Source organism: Trichoderma evansii (assembly GCF_050947405.1).
Source record: "Trichoderma evansii strain SZMC 28006 chromosome Unknown GGI43scaffold_2, whole genome shotgun sequence".
NCBI classification, from domain to species: domain Eukaryota; kingdom Fungi; phylum Ascomycota; class Sordariomycetes; order Hypocreales; family Hypocreaceae; genus Trichoderma; species Trichoderma evansii.
The window spans coordinates 2,601,962-2,623,514 of record NW_028145204.1 but is presented as its reverse complement, the minus strand read 5'-3'; the positions used below and the strand labels follow the sequence as shown (position 1 = coordinate 2,623,514).

The window sequence follows — 21,553 nt, the reverse complement described above, 5'->3', positions numbered from 1 at the left end:
AACAAGACTCCGAAGCGCAGCATCTTTGTATAAGCAATTCTCATATCAAAGATAATTGGTTCAAAAAGAAGTCTTAAAATAATTGCGGCGTAGCACTCTCACAAAATTTTCTATTAGAGCGCTGTGCTTGCCTCTACTTACACTCTCAAGCATTCGTCTTTATCCACAATTCTTCTAGAGATTTGAACTGCCATCAGTGCGTCGCCATATCGTCAGGGCTTTCAGATCTACTTTTAGCCCACAGAGCCTCATAATCTCTCAAAAAGATGAATTGTTCATGTTCAGTCTTCGGGAAAATGTTGATTTATCGGAGTTCATGGGTCTTTGGGCCCTTTGGGGTTTCACCTTTGTCCAAAGTCTTTATCGTCTCGTTTCCTTCATCTTTTGTCGCGCGCTGTACTATGGGGTTTGAAAAAGCCGAGAACAATGAATTACACTGTTCAGTTTTTTATTTTATTCAATATTTGTACAAATGCCGTGCGCGTATTGCAATTTAAATATGCCCTGCGTTGCCTAATTCATGAGCACGTCTTGATTGGGATATAACTACCACGAAACACTCGACAACTGCGATTAATTTGCATCTGTGCTGGAGATTTATTAATATCAATCTTCATCAATTTTTAGTGGTAACGAAGAACAAACCAAAAACATGTCGCCGCCATACGACCCTCAGGATATCGGTGACGACTTCGCGAATTCGTGGGTGGGCAGCGCAATATTTGATACGGCAAGCTCTAGTAACTTGGACTCAAGTCGAGGCTTATCCCAGAGTTTTATGTCGGATGAGACGGAGTCAGGGATATATTTACAAGCACTAGACTTTCTATCGACTGTAAACACGCGCAGTGCCGACCCTACAATCCATCGAGGTAGCAGTCTCGAATTTGATCGTTTATCGAATTGGGCAGCGTAAGTGTTGATACGAGAGAAGTATGGCGACAACATTATTTGCTAACACTGTATTATAGAGGAGTAAAGGGGTATCCATTCCAAAATACTTTCGTTCCGAATAATACTTTCTTCCAATTGGAGAGTAGCCAACACAGCCAGCCAACTTTACCATTTGATCAGCAGCTGCTTCCATACAATGTACAACATCCTGTTGTTAACGAAGAATCAGCCCAGGATAACCCTTTCTCTGTATATCCTCCTCTCGACGATGGCAATGCCTCCAACTCTCTGCCATATGGCCGTTGGGTCATCCAACAGTCTCAGCAGAACTATCCCCTGACGACCCTGAATCCTAACCCGATCAACGCTAGCTACGCTATGAATAACCAGCATCAGCCTGATAATACGCAGATGGAAATTTACCAGGAATCAAGAAGAGGAAGCGAAGATTCCTTCAGCGTTCCAAAGGTTAGTATGGATAGAGCTGCGAAACAAAGAAAAGACCCCAAATGCGACCCATATCTTTTATATCCTCCACCAAAAACACGTGATGCTTGGGGAAGCAAGACTTGGAACGGGCAACATTTGTTCACCTATACTCCAAAGGGACAGTGGCTGCGTGACCGCTGCTTCAACAATGAACAGTTGCGAGAGTATGTGGATAACTGCCCAAAAGGCACCGTCTTTCGAGTTCAACAAGCTCCCACGCAGTGCAACCACCGGTTGGACCAAGAAGACCGAATCTGTCGTTGGGCTAATTGTCCAGTCGGCAATAGAACCATCACTGCTGGATGGCTTCGTGTGGCTTTTGACGAGTTCCCTGTGGAAACTTCCGGTGGGACGCGCGATCCGCTCAAGTGCGCCGGCTCAATGCATCTCTGGTGCTTTGAACAAGTTTTTGATCTCATGGAGTTTGATCTAGATGAGCGCCTGAAAGCCGAAATAAGACAGTTTCCTTTTGAGGACCGAAACGTGACGACTCTGGAAAAGCTAACTGACGTCGGAATCGTAAGAGCAGCTTACATACCTTGGTTTGAGAAGCGGAAAGCTTTCTTCAACATGCACGGGAAACTTCCAGTGTCACGAAAGTACGAAGACACTCTGTCTTACACGCTGAATAAACATCATCTGAAACATCAGACGGCGGCGCGGCAAAGAGCGAGATTGACCCGGAATAATAATAACAAGAGGAGGGAAAATAAAGAGCCCAATAGGACAATCGACATCCACATGGGCAACCTCAAGACGTATGTGGCGCTTACTAATAAGTCCAAAAAGGCGAGAAAGGTCAAGAGATTACAGGAGATGAGGGAGGATGAAGATGTTGCAAACCCGCCTGCTGGTGACATGGACTCTTCAGATACTTCTTCAGAGATATGGATAGCCCCGCCTCTTACTCCAAAAACAGCAAGCATAAGTATTTCTGGACAAATTGCCCCTAGTTTACCTGCAGAAGCATCTTTGGAAACACCACCTTCCTGTCTATTGCAAAAAAAGCGGCGTTCTCCCAGGGCAAGTAACTTGAAAGGAACATCCGCCCGGGGGGCTAGGCATGAATACAAAAGACAGGCATTTCTACCTCAGCCGTCTGTTGGTAAAGATCATGATCTTGGCATAAATACATGCTGTTCTACTGCGGTGGTTAACTTGAATACGAATTCAACGCCGCCATCCTATTTTGATCCCTTAAACCCGGCCGACAGAACAATGAAATTAGCTATTCGACCCTCCCCTAAGATTGGAGTCCTTTCTAATATTCATCAGGGTGATCTTGCAAACGCCTATAATCCCAACTGCTCCCAGCCAATGTCAGGATTAAGTTTTAATATGGGAGATCAGACGCAACTTAGCCAGTCTCTTGGATCTTTAATGCAGTGCCAACAGCAGCAGCTATTTCCCAGCATAACAGTACCTTCAGATGCAAAAGTGGAACAGCAGCCAGTAATCCAAGGCGGCAGTTTGAATACTCCGCTCGAGGTATCACATGGGAATGATTTGGTGGAGTCCTATCAAAGCAAGACAAAGAGTTTGTCACCAAAAGCAAGAGAAGAAGCATTGAAAGTGCTCGGAGGGCGCGATGGCACGAGCTTGAATGACTCAAACCAGGTCAAAGGCTTGGATCCGGAAGAGACGAATCTATGCCAGTTTCTCACCCTTGACGAAGATGTGCCAGAGACTACTCAATATCCAATAGAAGACAACACTAAAGCAATGAACAGCTTCATAGCCCAGACACAAATGAATGCCGATGCCAGCCAGCCTCTGGAACCTGTGGCCTGTACCGAGAGCCCGCAAGTTGCCGCTCTGGCAGAGTCTTGGGATAGCCTCAGCAGCTTCATGGACCCCGTGAACTATGGCGGCTATGGCGATACTGACATTCTTACACTATTCGAAGATTTTGCAGCCACCACCGACAGGACCAATGGCGAGAGCCGTAACGGTTAATGTTGTCAGCATACTAGCGAGCTGTCTGAAAGTGGCCCGGTCCTGGAGCCCGCTTAAAGCGGAAGAATCTCAGCCCCCGCCCCGCGAAGATGCGCAAAGTGGAAGAGGATAACGAGAAGATGGTGCATTGACACTTAAGAATAATAGAGCTACGCCTCTTATGGATTTACACGAGCGGTTCCCCGGCCGGTGTCGACGGGGGGGTGCCCTGGCAGCGTCGATAAGGCCCATGGAGCTGCATCGGCACTCCCGAGGTGGAGAGCTGATTGGGCTTGTTGGCGTTGACTTGCAGACATGCAGGCAGACAGGCCTAGCTTTGAGGACAAGTAGACCAATTAATGAAGCGAGGACGCTATGACTGCTCAAGGGCAAAGGAATGTTAAGCATTGGTCGGCTTTGGGAGTAGCCGGCAGGAAGATGTGTTGTGATCGATCAGATCAGCCTCGACTTTAGCTTGGCGTGAGCTGCACCAAGCACGGACTATTACCGAGTCCTATGAGCTGAGAAAAGCGTTTGCGGGACGACTTGTTCTGCGCGAAATAGGCAGACGGACGCAGTATTGTACCTTGCTGTTTGCTTGCTTGAAGCTGTGCTCATGCTGGAAGGTATTACCAATACTTTGTAGGCATCTCCGATTCGTTCGTCTATGCACGCATCTAAAGATGGAGACAGTAGGATCATTCTCGTCACAAGCTCTTGAACATGCAGCCGTAAAGCTGGCCCCGCTCTGCTCTCTATCTGACCAATATTCGGGGAAATGTTGAAATACGACGTTAATGATTTTGTCAGCCGTTCATGTCCGATTGGCTTACACGCCTTGGGGAGAAACTGCAACAATTCGAACTGAGGGTGGGCTTGATGCTAATCATGGAGTGGAAATGCGACCTCTGCAGGGGTTTTTGCTATCTTATTGAGTTGTTTTTTGTCTGTTGTTAGTGTTTATTATTAGTAGTATGGAGTGTTATTAGTTTTGGTCATTTATTGGGAAATTTGTATCTTGGGTTTGTTTTACGAAGGAGGTTTGCGCGGCCTCGAACGTTTTTGGGTTTTAGAAAGTGGTGTGGTATCGGCACGTCCAAGCACATTAATTGTACATGTATCTGATATCGTACGGCTGTTGTAGCCCCTTTAGATACTACTAGGTAGTAAGTACATGTAGTTACCCAGATAGGTAGGCCGAGCGTGCCTAGACGTAATAATAGAATGATATAAAATCGCAAAATGGATAAGAGATTTGACGAGATTTGACGAGAGATTTAGAAGTGTCTGTGGAGTAATAACACTAGGAGTGCATTAGCACCGGTAAGCATCGAGCTAATTGGCTGTTTGGGGCTAGTATTTGCGTGCTGCGAGCGAGTGCGTATAATCGCCGAGGAGCTGGAACTTCAACCAACGGCATGTATTGTAGCCTAAGCAAGGGGATCCGATCAAAGGTTCTACCAGGTAGTACTATTCTCCTGTTCACAAGCCTAGGTATTAGCTGCTCCATGATGGTCCTCGGCTTATAAATCCTAGCTAGACTCTGGCGTCCACGTGCATAGAGCTGTAAGGCTTTGGTAGGAGAATATCCATATGTTGCAACCGACATACCTGCTTTTGGACATCTCTACGTGTAAATCCTTTGGCGATCTCGGCACAATTCCATCTACGGCTTCACACCCCTCTTCCTGGTATTATATTTCCTCTTTGTGATATATATATCCCTCTTGTGGCCTCGCTTATTCTGCCTATAGCACCACTTGGCCATGCTCGCAGCAAGACGATGCCGCACCTCAGTCTCCCCACAAGAGCCGGGGTGTGAGTGGATTAATGCACCTACGGAGTGGCTTCAGCCCTCTGAGTGGCCGAAGCGGGCTGTGGGAGATCCAAAGAGGCCAGATCCATGCGCGCTGATCAAACAATTGATCCCGCGACGTCAAGTCGCATGCCTGCTAGCGAAGCGGCACTATTTGGTGGATGCTTGGAGCTATGGGCACGAGCAAGACATACAGCTTACATGTACTATACCCATATCGACATGAAGCTGGAAGCGCTGCTTTGCGGCGGGCACAAAAATGAGACCATGTAGGACAAGCAAAGACAGATATGTCTCAGCTCAGGGCCGGCAGTCGCCTACATACGAAGCATACGTGTATAAAGTTCGTACGGTGTGAGCATCGTGACCTGAAGAGGGGCTGCGCGCTGAGCGATGCAGGTGTCAAGTCCCGGATTTTCCCAAGCTAGACGACGCCACGTTTGCGTATGGGAGCCGATTTCTGAAGATCCTGTTGGCCTCGGAGGTTACAGAAAGGGTTCACTTGCCAAGAGTAGTATCGAATGCTACCTTCTGGGTCATGGATGTTTCGGTGTAGTGTCTTTATCATCTCGCACGCGCTGAAAACGTGAGGCAGATGTGACCCTCCGTGCACGTGTGCCATGCTGAGTGTCAAGCTCGAAGCCGACCTGGTTCATACAGCACCCTGTAAGTGAGGATGAGTAAATGGCACTGCTTCGTCAGATAGCCACAAGTAGAAGGACGATGAAGAGCAGAAAGGTAGATATCATCCAGGCACTACTGGGTACCCAGGCACTATTATTACCAGGTGGGTACCTCGCAGCAAGTAATCATCCTATCCCGGCTTGACCATACAGCCCATTCGCGCATATGCTTAGATCGAGTGCTATTGGCAAGCAGAGCTTGCAGTAGCGCAGCAGCAGCACTAAGACGATGCGCCTCCGTGGGGTCCATACCACCGGGGATGCGTGTTTTATTTCGGTTGTATCATTTTGGGACGTGATTCTCGTCCTTATTGTTACAGCAAATGCGCCGCTATAGATCGAGAACCTCCCTGCAGAGAGCCCACGGAAGGCCTCTTTCAGCCTCAAAGATCCCAAATTGCATGCCTGGAGTAGTACCATTGCTCGTATACAGGTTCCAGTAAGCGCGGGGCAGTGCCGAGAAAAGTACCGAGTACATAAATCACTATCTCGTTCCCATCCAATATGTGCGCCGTCGGCGTCGTCGCTGGTGGGGCACCGAGTACCGACTACCTGACCACATGTTCCTGGATGCCGTACCAACGAAAGCCACATGCGTGCTCTCACACACTTTTTGGTCCTCTTTCTTGCACACCCCCCTTCCCCAAAGCCCCAAACCCTGCAACCACAGCGCGGCGACCCCGAGACTAGGTGACAATGGCGACGCTAACATCATCAACGGCCTGAATCGACGGGCCCTTGTGCTGCGTTGCGCTGCCCTGCGGTGCCGCGAGCGGGCAGCGGCGCAGGCCCAGGGCCGTGAGTAGTGGGTTCAAAAGGCGAGCCGTGATCCTGCGTCGGCGCGGGGTGGGCAGAGAGAGCAAGGCGAAAGTGAAGCAAGCAAACGTTCGCAAAACAGGGCGCGCGTCGACGCTTTCGCCCACGGATCCGCGCAAGGAAGAAGGAAGCCTTGGACATCTTGCACCAGCAGGATCACGAGTCATCGCCAGCTCTACTCTACCACCTACAAGTATAACTACTGCTATAACTACGACGACTATTGCCCCGTGCCGTGCCACGTACAGTCGGCAGTTCCGTGCAAGACAAGAAGCAGCGAGACGAGCCGTGTTGCGATAGTGTCTTGGCCAACCATCTCTGCTCCCAGCTCGGGCCAAACAAGGCAGGATTTCCGGCTAGCCAAGGGTGCTTGCATATATACCAGCGCGATACTACTACTGTATGTGTTGCTAAATATCTATCCGCCAGCCTAACAGCCGCCATCTGCAGAGCGTCGTCACATCTGCCGTTGCATACCCTTCTGGCACTTCACATACAACGCGCAAGTATCTACATGCTAGCACCAGTATTACTCGCACTCATTGGTAACACGACCCGGACCTACGAATCAAGCAAAGGCCAGACAAAGATCCTTGGCGCCGGGGGAGCATCGACTTTCCGAGGATAATTTCCCAATTTCCCATAATATTTTAGACCCTTCCGTCCCTCCCAGCAGGCAGAACTATTAGACACTGCGCCCGCCAGCAAAAAATTACCTCGAGTGTACCGTCATCACTCCATCTTCTCTATTCGCCCGCACATCTCGGTTTCCTATCTTATTTCCTCTTCAGCGAAGCGACTAGTCAGGGCAACAAGCTCGAATAGCGCCTCGTGGGGGTTGCCAGACAAAGCCGGAACCGCGCGGTCACGTGTGCCTTTCGCCGCCAGCGCCACTGGGACTGAACAAGGAGATCCAAGGACACTTTCTTTAGTCTTCGCTTTGAAAGCAGATACCTGCGGCATTCTGCCTCTTGTGCTTGTGTTTGGGATTCACTTCGAATTGAGAATCCTCTGGAGTTTGGGACAGCGTCGGCGTTGAGCGTTGCGCATCTGCAGACTGACTCGACCGAATTGCGGCCCCAGTTGATCATTGCCATCGCGACTTGGACGTTAAGCAGCAGTCTCTTAAGAGCGACAGTCGCGCCATGACCGAGGCTGTATCGCCGCCTGCTTTGCAGGTAATCATATTGGTATGTTCACTTATGATGCGCTTTTCTCTTCTCTTTTTCTTCCTTCTTCATTTTCCTTCTTCCTCAATTCGCTAGGCGAGCAATTGCTCTGCGGCCTCCGTCAATGCTGATTGCAATTTCCTGCTGCTCTTGGGCATGGACGCGATGCGCCCTCATAGGAGCAGATCGGGTAATTTGGCCGTGGCATTTCCGATCGGGATGCGTTTGCCGCCAGGGGCCAGTGCCCCAGATCAAGGGACAAACACCCCTCTGCATGAAACGCCTAGCCGAGCTATGCTATTGTCTGCCCAGAGTCGCTGTCCTATTGGCACAGCTTATCGTGGGGCAGCGTCTCAATCTGACAGCGGGCTTACACACGACATTGTGTGCCGTCTTATTTTCATGGCCATGCGCAGCTGCATCATGCACCCCATATACACGTATAACTTGTAATTATCATAATTATAATGGCTAACCTTTTGCTGTTTTTGCATTGCTCGCTTACAGGGTTCTGGAGGTGGTCCCCAGGAGTCTAATACGACTGCGTTTCTGGTTCGTTCGGTACCCCAGAACTGGCGCAAGGGTTCAATAGTAGCAGTTGATGGAGGTGTTCACTTGTCTGCCATCACACGTCTTATCGAGGAGGCTCTGCCCGAGTCGCCGCCACCCACGCCGACGCCATCATCTGCTCCTGCTCGTCAGATTCTGACAACTGGTCCTTTTGCGGGGCTAGAGCTACCATTTACCACTGCTTCAGCAAATGCCGCCCATGTCACTCGCACCCTCGTTGATACATATCTCATTACTCATCCCCATCTTGATCACATCTCTGCGTTTGTCATCAATACAGCTGGCCTGCCAGGCACTCGCCCAAAGAAGCTCGCTGGCCTCCCAGGTACAATCAAGGCCCTCAAGGACCATATCTTCAACAATGTCATTTGGCCTAATCTTAGCGACGAAAATAATGGCGCCGGTCTTTTAACGTATCTTAGATTGGTAGAAGGTGGAAGCCCCGCTCTAGGCGAGGGTTATCTGGAAGTATGCGATGGGCTGCTCGTCAAGACTTGGAGCGTGAGTCACGGCCATTGCATGGAGAAGCACACGCATCGTGGATCTTTCTGTAACCAACCGCCGACCCGTCAAGGCAGCCAAGACGGGTCAAGCATGCCCCTTCGGCAAAACACCTACTATCCACATATTCATGACTTTGCATCGCACTTTGCCCGCCGAGAAACGGTCAACCACCTTTACCCGCCGGCTTTCTCACGGCGCCCGAGTATGATGCCTCAGGGAGGTACTTCGACGCCGATATTTAGCGGAGGTGACTTCGAGCCACGACCGTGCGTTAACGATTCAAGCGCCTATTTCATTCGGGAAGAGACGTATGAGCGCGAGGTACTCATCTTTGGAGACGTGGAGCCGGATAGCATTTCTCTCAGTCCACGCAACCTACTGATCTGGCAAGAGGCGGCGCCCAAGATTGCAGCCGGAAAGTTAGCCGCTATCTTGGTCGAGTGTAGCTACACTGATGCACAGCCCGATGAGCGGCTATTTGGCCACTTGAAGCCCGCCTATCTCATTGAAGAAATGCAAGTTCTAGCCACTGAAGTAGAAATGGCAAGAAAGGCGCGTGCCCTCGAGTCTAAGAAGCGCAAGCGTGATGCCGAAGAGGATGCACAAGTTCAGCGAAAAAAAGCTCCACCTGTAACCATGCAGAGCCCCGGGTCGGACGATCCTGTGTCTCCTAAATCGGCCAATCCTTTCAACATGCCCTCCGAGTATTATTTCGAGACCAAACCTGACTCCGATACGCCGCACATCGCCACTCCCACTGGTGAGCTATCACTAGATGAGTTTGGGGTTCCTAATTTAGTGATACCGCCGCCCATCCACGCCGTCAAAAAGCCGCTTGAAGGCCTCAAGGTCATCATCATCCATGTCAAGGAAACGTTAGCGGATGGACCGGAAGCCGGAGACTCAATATTGCAGGAGTTGATAGAGCATGAGCGAGAAGCACAGCTGGGCTGTGAGTTTATCATTTCTAGGCCAGGGCAAAGTTTCTATTTCTAATGCCCTTGGTGCCGCTCGTCAACCAACTACGGCTTCTTTTCTCTTCTCTGTTGAATTACAAACTTCTTTTTCTTTTCTTGATATATATGGGTTTGGGAATGGTAGTACACGGACGGTGGCAGGGGAGTTTCACATGATATTTTTTGGTGCTGGCCTCGGTTATCAACCATGAGGCCATTGGGATGATTGATTACGATTAACATGTTTGTATACCATTGTACTTGAATATTACGCTGATTATTTGTCAATATGTCTTCCCTTGATTGTAAAGAAAAGAAAAAAGTAGAGAAAAAAAAAGAAACTCGTATAGTATTCAATCTCGTGCTCTGTGCTATAGAGTGATTTTCGTTGAGTCGGGGTCAACAATGGGTTGAATCAACATGCGGTGCTCATGTAAATGGATAGATCGCGTACGCCGAGGCTCATAAATTGTGTGTATGTGCGGCTTTATCTCCTGTTGGATTACAGCAGGGCGCGTGTGAACGCTACGATCGATGTAGACTTCATGGTGCCCGTGGTGCTGCGTACCCTGAGACTGTTTGCTGAGAGGTAGTGGTTGATTCTTCGGAACAGTTGCATCGGTCACCTGGGAGTTATAGGCCGCATTTCGAGAAGATTGGGGGAATTCCGAAGTTTTCTTTCCAGTAGGGACTTGATTTTCTATAGGCGATGTCGTTTGTGAATCTAAAGTGCTGGAAGGTTGATGCGGGCCTTTTATAAGTGGCGATATCGGATGCTGTTCATCGGCATTCATGCCAGTGTCCAAGGCAGATGTCTCTTGCGGTAGATTTCGAAGATTACTTGATGGTTGTATCAAATTTCTCTCGGTAGCATCGTTTTTGTGATTTTGATTTGCATAAGAACTTATGCGTCCCTCATCAGACGTAGAGTGATTCGACCGTCTCTTGTCGCTGCGATGGAACAGGCGTTTTGCCCACCTATGGAAGGCATCTTTTATGCTATCAAACATCAAGAAAGATGAAGATGATACGATATTACAAATGTCTAAAGACGTTTCGCACTTCTTTAGTAGATATGAATCAGCATTACTATCCCGGGAACACAGAAATACTGGTAGTGCAGGCCGAATAATATTGAGATGTTCCAGCCGACACAGCTCATAAAGCTTCAACAGTGACATAACTGTTTGTAATCTTTCACACTATCCAACAATTGCCATGGTAGAGAACCATTTTTTCTAGACCTTGAATCAATGAGCAACTGACTTCGGAGTTTAAGCTCCGAAGAACTGGTTACGGAGCGATTGCTACGGCGGAGACAAGAACATGCAAATCATAACACTTATGACGTTATATATGAAGTACTGGGGCGATTTATACTGAATTGGCGCAAAACCTAATCGAAACTTAAATAATCTAATGGAGTTACTAAGTTAATTTAGCTTGCCATGAAGATGGCCTGTTATCAAAGCACAATCTTGATTTAGTGCTTGTTTTGTGTTCCTATTTACGCCGTACGAAATAAACAATACACTATATGTACTATCATCTTTGAATCATAGAGCGCAGCAGCCCACAGCCCTTCGGAGGCGAATGATGATTAACTATCCTACTATTTCTCTTTCAGACAAGCGGAGCTAAAATGTAATCAGCTCATTGGTGCGACAAAAGCGCCGCTGCAATCGCCTTTCAATAATCACGCCTTAATCTGTCCTATATGTACACGCTTCACGCAAGTCAGTTACTAAATCATAAATCACCATGAAAAGACCACCTACATCACAAAACGACTTGCTAAAGCAAAGTAGCTTTATCATGACGTGCATTATTTTTGTGAAAAATAAGACTAAGTTGATGGTGTGTCTGGGCTTGCTTGCTTGCGCGAGATAATAGCGAACCAATATATATGCGCGCATATCGCAATCCTTTGAGTTACGCATTGAGTTCTCTTAATTATTGTTGCTAATATATTATTACATACTATTGCAATATGCAGAAAGCTAAGAAAGTCGTTGACAACCTCTTTTCTCAGGATGGAAAACACACGACTACCGTCGACGAAGAAGTGCGACGGCCTGTGACTGACGAGCATGTTCGGCCCCAGGAGCATGAAGCTGTAAGAACGGCTCTTGATAAAGAGGTCCATCAAGATCATCACCATACAACGGTTCAACCAGTTCAAGATAGAGAAATTCTGTCAGTCGATCCCACCATTGTCCAGACTTATCCTAACATCGTACATCCAGCCCCGAGAAACATTCTCACAAGGTCTTACCCACTGAGGAAAGAACCTTTGAGCACGGCAACGACAAGGACCTTAAAGGGATTCTTAAACGCGATGCAGCCAAGTATAAAGACACATCTGCTGTCCATGACACCACCCATACATCTTCTGAAGCGCCTGCCGTCTCCGGTGAGCAATGGCACCATCACGTTCACGAGCACGTCCAGCCGGTGATCCAAAAAGAAACGGTAGCTCCAAAAGTTGTCCACACGACTGCTCCTATTCATGAAACTCATCACACCACCGGGGTACACCACGGGACCAAAGTCTTGCCTCCCAAGACAATGGAGGAATTCACTGGTGGCCAAGGTTCACTTGAGAGTCACGGATTACAAAAGACTAGAGAATTTGAAGGGTGTCCGACATTTGATCGCAAGGATATGGAAAATAATAATCAGGCGCAGGGAGTTGGTCGTTGATCCGAAGGTCGGATTCAACAAAAGATCACTCGTTACATCCTGACTTGAGTACATATCTTCGACATTCTTTTTTTCTTTTTGCTCACTTATCAACATTAACTGTAAATAGTCTTTTAGTCAAAATATGATTGATCCATGTCGCTGTTGCATGATTTAATAATTTCTTGATAAAGAAGCTCAGGTTAATGTATTATGTTGCGCCATTCTCTATATGAAAGCTGTCGTCAAAGATGCTATCTGCATGAAATAACCATGTTTTTTGTTCTCCCTTCTCCGTAATAATTAAATAGACACTATATATTCAAGCCCAGGTGCAGTCCGAATAAAAGTAAGAATAACTTACAGCGCTGTCAATTCTAAACTCCCGTAAATCTTTGCCTTTATCTCCACCTGAATATCCAGGTTCAAATCCAGCCGTACCCTCAGTGCTGAGCTTTTTCCTTTCGCCGGTGGCTGTTGCGTAACCATCGTGCCAGTTGGAGCATTTCCCGCCGTGTTTGTCACCTCGCCCACCGCTCTAGGTACGAGCGACTGGTTGAGCGGCGCAAGGTTGCTGTTGCTTGTACTTGTGCTGCCTTTACTGCTTGTCTCGCTGTAGACGGCGGGTTTTTGCCTTGTTTTTCTTTGGCGGCGTGAAGGCTGGGGTGGTGGAGCAGCTTCATTCTCGGAACTGGAACCGAAGCCTTCTGCAGAGTTGGGTGGCTCTTTTTCATTTGTAGAACTTGACATTGTTGTTGTTATTGTAATATAAGAGGACAAGACAACATAGGATAAGCTAAGATTAGAGAGAGATTCGGATAGGAAGAGAAAGAGATAGACTTTCAAATATAGGTGGATATAGTTGGATAAGGTATGTTTTGACTATGCCTTTGACAGAAAAACACAAATATCCAGAGTGGCAAGGTAAGGGGAAATACTTGTTTCGCTTCCGTTTATGCTATGTCGTCATTTGGTATATTTCCTCTTCAATGCGCCTAGGTTTCCCCACCCACACGCTATAATACGAATCCAACCTGAACGCGTTACCGCATTTCAGCCAAACCAAGAAAGTAAAATAGCGGAGGATGGCGTGGATTTTAGTCTAGATTTAGCGCTACTGAAAATGGTACTTTTCACTACAGAATACTATTTTCGGTAACAGAACATCTCTTCAGGCGGCGTACGAAGGACCTATCTTTGGTCTATTTATGCTTCAAGTATTGTCAATTATCAATGAATATTAAATAACACATCGTGTTCCAACGCCAGCGTTGTGAAATTTGGGGGACTGGCCTGAGAAATTGCAGAAAGCCTAGAGCAAGGGTCGTCCTTGACGTCATTGTAGGACATTTTTGATACTGTGAAATTCACATGTAAATGTATAGCAAGCATAGAAAAGATCCTTGTTCCCCTACAAGCTGAGCCATCAGTTGCTTATTCAGGTGCCATAGTGCCGCGGTAGATATTGCAATCTAAGTGTCCAGCAGCTTAGCAGCTTATTCTTCTTCTCCTTTTTTGTTACCACTTTCTTCCATTTGAAAGCTTCTTGTTAGTTTCGTCATGGCCAGTATAATCCTCAAACTGTGGCCTTTAAATTTCCACGCGCTCAGTCGCTTTGGAGTAGAGAGCGCCTCCCACACTAGCGACGGGCTTTAAAATCTATCTTGCTATTAGTCGGAAGCTTGTCAAATTCAAAAGGGGACCAGAGATGAAGGGATAAGGAAGGCGACGTAATCAGCCACGACATACCTCAGGAAATATATAATCTTGCTCTTTGTTTAGCGCATCGTCTCTCGCCCGGAACCTCGTTCCCTCAAAAATTACTAGCCGCGAAGATATCCTCCCCGGGTATTCTCTGCTTTGAATCTCATTTATAGATTCTACTCTGGCTTCTATGCTGAATCTTGATTCTTTAACTCGTGGAACCCTGACCGTCTCGCAGCAGTAGTCTGGTGGGAGACCAGTCATGTCCCATTCTGATATTCCGTAGGGAGCATCTATGCTAGCGGCGTTGGCAGCTTCCAGGATGTCCTCGGACACGACATTGATAACACACTCTCGTGTATCACACACGTTGATGAAGGAATCTTTTGGCCCTGTTGGCGGGTGTCCAAATCCAACGGCAAAAGTTGGAGGGTCGTGTGCAAGGACATTGAAGTAGCTATACGGCGCCAGATTTACTGACTTGCCATCGGCAGAAACAGTACTGATGAAGGCTATAGGACGAGGAGCTATGGCGGAGATGAGGAGTCTGTAGTTGTCCCACAAGTTGCGTTCTTTTGAGTAAGAATTGACTGAGACGTGGTTTTTTGTTTCAATTTTCTCCTTAGGAGTTGTTGATGAAGCAGTGGCGGTGAAGAGCTGAACACTGCTTCCTTGGCCATGCTTCCAAACTGAGTTGGAGGTGTGAGTCCTATGGACTTGAGTTAAATTAGAAGATAAGAGAATCATTTTAATACATATTGATTTTATGGCGATGCTGATACAACGGTCAAGAGCTTAGTAGCTTTAGCAGCAGACAGGCCGCCTTATACATAACGAATAGAGCTACATCTTTTGTATACTTCAACTACCTAGGATTCACCATCCGCATACCAAAGGCCAAATTGTTCTATCACTTGGGCGTATTTCATACTCGAGGCAAAATTCATAAGCCGCAATACTACATAAGGTACTCCTTTACAAGATACAAACGAGACATAGACTGCTGAAAGGAGTCAGGATTGCCACGCCAAGGTACTAATATTTACAGACTGTATGAGAAATTCACTGGACAGACACCTACTATTAGTGATGAAAATCTCTGCAAGTGGTAAATGGGCACCTGCAAGCTGCGATGGCAACCTGATAAAATAATTGCTTCTTTTGGAATATGACAAGGCTTCTCGTATATTCCAGAGTGGGTCAAAGATGGACATGGCATGAGAAGCCGAGAAGTCTATTATAAATCGGTACATGTCAGCCCGTGAGATCTATTCCGTAGATATCGGTTACCGAATGGATCAAGGCCACGCCATATTCCGCGATCTTCGGAAACAATAGTACCGTGCCTTGACGAAACAACCTGTTTTAGGACAAGGTCACTTTTGGAAAATTCCCGAGAATAGGCTATCCATGGTTGATTGGGGGTGTTATCAGACTCCATCGTCGTATGTCTCGTAGTTGATACGACATGTAGGTACTCTGCAACAAGGATTCAAGATGCATAAAATTAACCTCGTTAGGCGAGAAGACCCGTATAAACTCGCACTACTGACCATAAATAGGAACCGAGTACGACTTGAATAGCCCGAAAGTAAAAGCTTAATTCATCGCCAGGGCGGAGTGAGATGCCCCGAAGATGACATTGACGGCAATATGGATGAAGCTTTAGGGAGCTAATATACGGGGAGTGACTCAAGAGAGATGCATTATGTAAGCACGCTAAACCACCTACAAGCGCCATTCCGGCAGCAGCGATGCTTATCGGCACTATCGCAGACAAAAAAAGTTATCGTGGGGTTGTAGCTTGAGATGCAAATGCCAACCTTGGGCTCTTTTTCTTTGTTGCTTCTTTCCCTCTTTTCCCGCTGATGGAACCATGTGTATCCCGGCGCCTCGTCTACTCTGCATCATTTCCACTCCGCCATCATCTCTTCAATCTCGCCGGTAGACGGTCACGGCAGCTTTCCACCCTCGCCATCGCAGGCCGAAGCGCTACATCTTATTTCTACGATCCTACAAAACCGCGACAGCTGCGGCTAGAAAATTCATTACTCGCTTCACATTTACCATCGCAGCATTATTCAAAGAGGCTGTATTCCAAGATATTCAAAAAGAGCCACGCCGATTCGACTACGATGACTACCACCGTCGAGCTTGCCTCTGTGCCTTCGGCCGACACTCCAGGCACCTGCATCTACCTGCATCATGACAAGCGCTCATACGTGTTTGGCCGCGTTTCAGAGGGCACCCAGCGAGCATTTGGAAGCCGCAAGATTCACATGGGAGGAACCGAACATGTCTTTCTCAGCGGCAGCGTCAACTGGGAGCAGCTAGGCGGCCTCTGCGGCTACCTGCTCAGCGTCGGCGGAGCCATTGAGTCAGCCAAGGAGTTCACGTCGCAGGAAAACGCCAAGAGGGAACAGAAGGGCCAGAAATTGTTGAATAAGACTCTTCATGCTGGAATTGCAGTTCACGGAGCGGACAATTTGTGCCACACGCTGGCGGCATGTCGGCCAGTCATCTTTCGACAGCCTATTTGCGTGCGCACCTATGAGCACAGGACAGATCCACGAGCGGTGGATGCGACAAACCTCGAGCCAGATTGGTCGGACGACGCGATTAAAGTCTGGAAAATACCTGTACGGAGAGCACGATCGAGCAGCCCCCGAAAACGAAGACGCAACAGCCAGACACAAGATAGAAACTCGGCCAAGGATGCGTCCTCAGATGAAGACTCCTTCCAGCCACGAGCATCCACATCAGACCCCGAGGTAGCGAGCGCAATTGTCGAACGGATCATGTTCAATGGTAGCTTGAAGAACAGATCTGTCCTGATACCGAAGAAGATACGAGATCTTAAGCCTACAGACAAGGCTGCTATCATAGAGAACAGCAATATAAGATTATACAAGGGCCCATATGCTGCTGATGGTGTCAAGCTGCCGAATCCGGATGACACTGTGTGGCATTTCCCCGAGCTTGGCGAGATTGGTGTGGATGATAGAAGCGACAACACTCTCGCAATCAACCATTTCCCTCTTCCTCGGACGACTTACGGCGAGACTTCTATGAGCTACATCATCAAGGCCCATGACCGCAGAGGAAAATTCAATGCTCCAGTGGCGAAATCCCTTGGAGTCGAACCTCGAGACTTTAAACTGCTGACTGCTGGCCAGAGCGTTCAGGGCAAGGATGGTCTAGTAACACCTGAAATGGTTCTAGGAGAGACACAGCGGGGAAGAGGCCTGATTGTAGCGGATATTGGCAGCCAGGATCTTATTGAATCATTCGTGGAACGACCTGAGTGGGAAAATAAGGAGTTGATGGACAATATTGCCGTCATGTATTGGATCGTGGGGCCAGATGCGACCTATGATCAACGAATTCAGGAGTTTATCGGTAAACATCCGAACATCAAGCACATTTTCTGCACCGAGGATTCATGTCCAAACATGATCACACATCCCGGCGCAGCGACTATACAGACCAAGCTACGCCGAATCGATCCTGAACGGTTCCCTCTCCTCAAGTTCGAAAACACAGTTCGATATCCTGCCCCTTCAGAAGGCTCTTCAATTGAGCTGGGACGAGCCGGTCACAAGTTTCAGCTCATGCCACGCCTCGTATTCGACGATCAAGCTATCGCTCCATTCCCAGATCTGGTGGAGGCCCATGAGTCTGTGGACGAGGAAGTTCTCAAGATGGCCGAGGCGGCTCATGCTGAAGCTACAGATCCTGCGTTTGTGGCGCGGATTGAGGAACAGGAACTTGATATTCCCAACAGAGACGCGGAGATCATTCCTCTTGGCACAGGGTCGTCCGTGCCTAGCAAATACAGAAATGTCTCTGCTACGCTTATTCGAGTTCCTGGAATCGGAAACTATCTTCTCGACTGCGGCGAAGGAACTCTGGGCCAGATTCGACGTCTCTTTGACGCTGAAGAAGCGGCAGATATTCTGCGTAATATGCGATGCATCGTCATCAGCCACGTCCATGCAGACCACCACATGGGCACTCCCTCGCTCATCAAAGCATGGTATGAGCAGACTCTGAAAGATAACAGCAACGCCACGCTCGCAATATCTTGCATTGGACGGTATCGGGTCCTGCTGGAGGAATTGTCCCAGATTGAGGACATTGGGTTTCATAGATTGCGATTCCCCAGCTGCCCTTTCCCGAAGGAGAAAGACCGCGACCTGACCACCAAAGAAGACCTCGGTGAAGAGAACTTTGGCCTGGCGTCCATCAAGCGTGTACCTGTCCCCCACTGCTGGCGCTCATTCGGAACCCAGCTCGAGCTCACATCCGGTCTTAAAATCGCCTACTCAGGCGACTGTCGTCCCTCGAAGCTCTTTGCCCAGGAATGCCGCGGCGCGCACCTCCTCGTGCACGAGTGTACCTTTGGTGACGACAAGCAGGACCACGCAAAGGCCAAGAAGCATAGCACAATGGGCGAGGCGCTGGGAGTAGCGCGCGAGATGCAAGCTCGACGAACGCTGCTGACGCACTTTTCGCAGCGGTACTCCAAATCAGACTCATTGAAGAGGGATCGCGTCGAGGGCGTCGAGCATGATGTGCTGCTGGCATTTGACTTTATGGCGGTGAAGTTGGGTGATTTCCAGAAGGCGGCGTGCTATTTGCCTTCGGTGCAGCGGTTTATGGAGAAGTTGGCGGATTGATTTAGTGCTAAAAGCATATTATGATGATGGACGATGGATACTGGACGTGCTACCACTACCCCCTTTATGATTAGAGATATTAGACATGGAAACATGAATGTAGATCAAGGCATGTTGAGTTGATTCAAGCTCTCTTCATCGCTCCTAAACAATAAAACCACTCTATTACTTTACAAATACCGCCATCTAATGCTACGCATAAATACAAAAAATGACTTGCACGTATCCAAGCAAACTAAATAGTACCGTCAAACAATCATCATCTTACTCCTTCGGCGCACCCCATCCCATTGACTCAAAACACGACGCAGGCTTATTACTGCCCTCCGACTTTGCCAAACCCTCGCTCTCCTGCTCCTTGTCTTTTCTATTGTCTTCCAGGGTCGCTGAAATCTCACTCTTTGCTTGTTCGTCTTCTTTCCCAAGATCTCTTCTGCCTTCCAACTTTGCCAAAGCTTCGTTCCTGAGCTTCTCTTTTCTCATATTTTCTTCATCTTCCTTCTCATCCTGCTCCTTTACTTCCTTTATTTCGTCCACTTCTACATCCATACAATCGAGCGGCGCTGGCACGGCTGATTCTCGCTCGTAATGTGAAAGAGGTTTCAGTCCCACATCAAATGGATTTGCAGTCGCTGAGGTAGCACTCTCATCGAGAAAAGGAACCGCCATGGTCGTCGTTGCAGCACTGTCTACAACATTTTTGTTGTCATCGCCGTCGGTACGGTTACTATCTTTATTCGGTTCATCGCATGAATATACGCTCGATGCTGCAGGAGGAGCTCCGCCATCATCCTGAGCAGGAGTAGCAAGCTCAGTTTCATGATTCTCATTATCAGCACTCTCGGTAGCATCATTGACACCGCAGAAAGTAACATGTTTTTCAGCTGGGCGCCTATCGTCGTCGTAAATATCAGTATCATCGTCTACGACTCCACTCGTCCAGCTAGAAGTACTCTCCTGAGTATCAACGGTCAAAGGAGAAACACTACCAGGAGTTTGAGAGTTTGACAAATTGTGAGGTTCAGGGAGTGCTCTATAGCAGTCGTAAAGGCTGACCAGGGTGTTTGTGCTTTTAACGTCTATTCTGCGTGATTCTTGTGTCGAGTCTCTACTGTTATGGCTGTCTCTAACTGAAGACCTTTCATCGATTGCCGCCTCTTCAAGAGTTAACATGGCTCTGCCGCCTATTTCATCAATACCTTTTCCCTTGTCTTCAAACTTGATCACATCCTTGCCGTCTGTTTCATCATAGCCATTTCCGTCGAGAAGTTGTTCTTCGTTTTCATCCTCCTCATCACTAAATTCCACATCCGTCTGAATGCCACCCCTCATCATCATAGAACCAGAATCTTCAAATATTGTCCCTTTAGAAGTCTGCACCTCCTCCACGGTCCAATTCCACGTATTCTTCTGCGCAGGCCTCTTCCTCTGCCTATCTTGCAACGGTTCCGGCAACCCATCCTTTGTCCATGTCACCATTCCTGGACCACCCCAAGCCGGCAGTGGAGCTACCCCTCTTCTTTTGCGTCTTCCAATCTGTTCATCTTCCAATCTCCTGGCCAATTTACGCATCTCCACCAGCAGATCCACGAGGCCTTCGCTGTAGCTGTTGATACTTTCTTTGGTTTCGCTTTCAGTTCGCGATATCCACGAATCGATTACTCGCAGCAACGGCGGCGGAGGAACTTCCTTGTCTTTCGACTTCTTCTTATACGCCTGTCGAGCTAGTAGACTGGCTCGAAGAGCCGTCAGATAGGAGGTACACCCGCCAACAGTCGCTAGCATACACGCTTCGCATTTCGTCTCGACGCAATCAGGGAGAAAGCCTTTCTTTGTGGAACGGCATAGCTTGCGGTACTGCCTTTCGCCGAGCCACAGCGCCGATATCTCGTTCGTCCAATCCAGCCATTCGTTCAGCTTGCAGTTCAGATCCTCTTCATGTTTCTCTACTAGTTCCAGCTCCTCTCCAGTAATCGAAGAGTGTCGCTCCAAGTTCACCTCCAACTTCCCCTTTATCCGCAGCACTCGATACTGATTTGTCTCGGCCGTGCTCTCATAAGCAATATGCCATAGCAAGCTGCGAATAACTCTGGGATCTAGCTTATCGTGTACTGAGCATAATGTCGCCTTCTGGTGGCGAGTGGATAACTTCATCGCTGCCCGAGAAAAGGTAGATTCAGGACGTAACAGCTCGGGGTTGGTAAGCTCCTTAATTTTGGTCTTCTGCTTTCTGAGCCACTTTTCAGATTCATCGTCCCAGAAATTAGTAGCGTCCATGTAGAGGATCTTGGTGATCCGCCGGACTGCCCTGTCAGAGAGATCATCGAGGGGCAAGACGTTCATATTGGCAACCTATCTTGACAAGCAATAATAACTTCACTATCAGAAAAAGAGGGAAAAAAAATAAAACATAAGAAATATCGATTAGGAGAATCGCAACTATGAGGAGCAGCAGAGAAATAGCAATGTTCTCCCAGAGATAGATGTAGATGCTGCAATTAGTGTTGTATTACTTCCATTCTTCGTCCCAAGTCATTATTAAATATCCAACCCCAAGCAGTCTTGCTGTTCACAAGACTCGGAAAGGCAAACAACCAAGCATCTGTACATGAATTGAACAACATTGCTTCAGTGAATGACAATGCCTTCTTTCTTT

General features: G+C 48.0%; 7 protein-coding genes across 7 annotated transcripts; 3 read left to right on the top strand and 4 right to left on the bottom strand.

Moving 5' to 3' along the window:
* Positions 1-652: 652 nt before the first annotated feature.
* GGI43DRAFT_429729 (uncharacterized protein) lies at positions 653-3,374 on the top strand (the record flags this gene model as incomplete). Its single annotated transcript, XM_083209151.1, has 2 exons — positions 653-912; positions 972-3,374. 2 exons carry the CDS (start codon positions 653-655, stop codon positions 3,337-3,339), a joined length of 2,628 nt encoding a protein of 875 aa, XP_083065369.1. The 3' UTR covers positions 3,340-3,374.
* Positions 2,869-4,267, bottom strand: GGI43DRAFT_394534 (uncharacterized protein). The gene has a single exon (XM_083204772.1). The coding sequence runs from the start codon at positions 3,724-3,726 to the stop codon at positions 3,409-3,411; it is 318 nt and encodes a 105-aa protein (XP_083065368.1). The 5' UTR covers positions 3,727-4,267; the 3' UTR covers positions 2,869-3,408.
* A 7,313-nt stretch (positions 4,268-11,580) lies between these two features.
* GGI43DRAFT_394529 (uncharacterized protein) lies at positions 11,581-12,627 on the top strand. Its single transcript, XM_083204771.1, has 2 exons — positions 11,581-12,028; positions 12,079-12,627. The coding sequence occupies exons 1-2, from the start codon at positions 11,823-11,825 to the stop codon at positions 12,533-12,535; spliced, it is 663 nt and encodes a 220-aa protein (XP_083065367.1). The 5' UTR covers positions 11,581-11,822; the 3' UTR covers positions 12,536-12,627.
* Positions 12,628-12,679: 52 nt separating this feature from the next.
* Positions 12,680-13,461, bottom strand: GGI43DRAFT_394527 (uncharacterized protein). The gene has a single exon (XM_083204770.1). The coding sequence runs from the start codon at positions 13,262-13,264 to the stop codon at positions 12,875-12,877; it is 390 nt and encodes a 129-aa protein (XP_083065366.1). The 5' UTR covers positions 13,265-13,461; the 3' UTR covers positions 12,680-12,874.
* A 484-nt stretch (positions 13,462-13,945) lies between these two features.
* On the bottom strand, positions 13,946-14,968 carry GGI43DRAFT_394526 (flavin reductase family protein; the record flags this gene model as incomplete). The annotated part of the gene is made up of 1 exon (XM_083204769.1): positions 13,946-14,968. The coding sequence occupies one exon, from the start codon at positions 14,963-14,965 to the stop codon at positions 14,249-14,251; it is 717 nt and encodes a 238-aa protein (XP_083065365.1). The 3' UTR covers positions 13,946-14,248.
* Positions 14,969-15,994: 1,026 nt separating this feature from the next.
* GGI43DRAFT_394523 (tRNase Z) lies at positions 15,995-19,075 on the top strand. Its single transcript, XM_083204768.1, has one exon. It carries the CDS (start codon positions 16,087-16,089, stop codon positions 18,895-18,897), a length of 2,811 nt encoding a protein of 936 aa, XP_083065364.1. The 5' UTR covers positions 15,995-16,086; the 3' UTR covers positions 18,898-19,075.
* Positions 19,076-19,161: 86 nt separating this feature from the next.
* GGI43DRAFT_379888 (uncharacterized protein) lies at positions 19,162-21,240 on the bottom strand (the record flags this gene model as incomplete). The annotated part of the gene is made up of 1 exon (XM_083202904.1): positions 19,162-21,240. The coding sequence occupies one exon, from the start codon at positions 21,238-21,240 to the stop codon at positions 19,162-19,164; it is 2,079 nt and encodes a 692-aa protein (XP_083065363.1).
* Between the last annotated feature and the right edge of the window lie 313 nt (positions 21,241-21,553).

Bases quoted from the DNA above. Each gene is read 5' to 3' on its own strand.
- GGI43DRAFT_394529 (XM_083204771.1), top strand. From the start codon at position 11,823: ATGCAGAAAGCTAAGAAAGTCGTTGACAACCTCTTTTCTCAGGATGGA. The intron at 12,029-12,078 runs GTCAGTCGATCC...TCGTACATCCAG, and splicing joins GTTCAAGATAGAGAAATTCT to CCCCGAGAAACATTCTCACA.
- GGI43DRAFT_394527 (XM_083204770.1), bottom strand. From the start codon at position 13,264: ATGTCAAGTTCTACAAATGAAAAAGAGCCACCCAACTCTGCAGAAGGC.
- GGI43DRAFT_394523 (XM_083204768.1), top strand. From the start codon at position 16,087: ATGGAACCATGTGTATCCCGGCGCCTCGTCTACTCTGCATCATTTCCA.
- GGI43DRAFT_394534 (XM_083204772.1), bottom strand. From the start codon at position 3,726: ATGCTTAACATTCCTTTGCCCTTGAGCAGTCATAGCGTCCTCGCTTCA.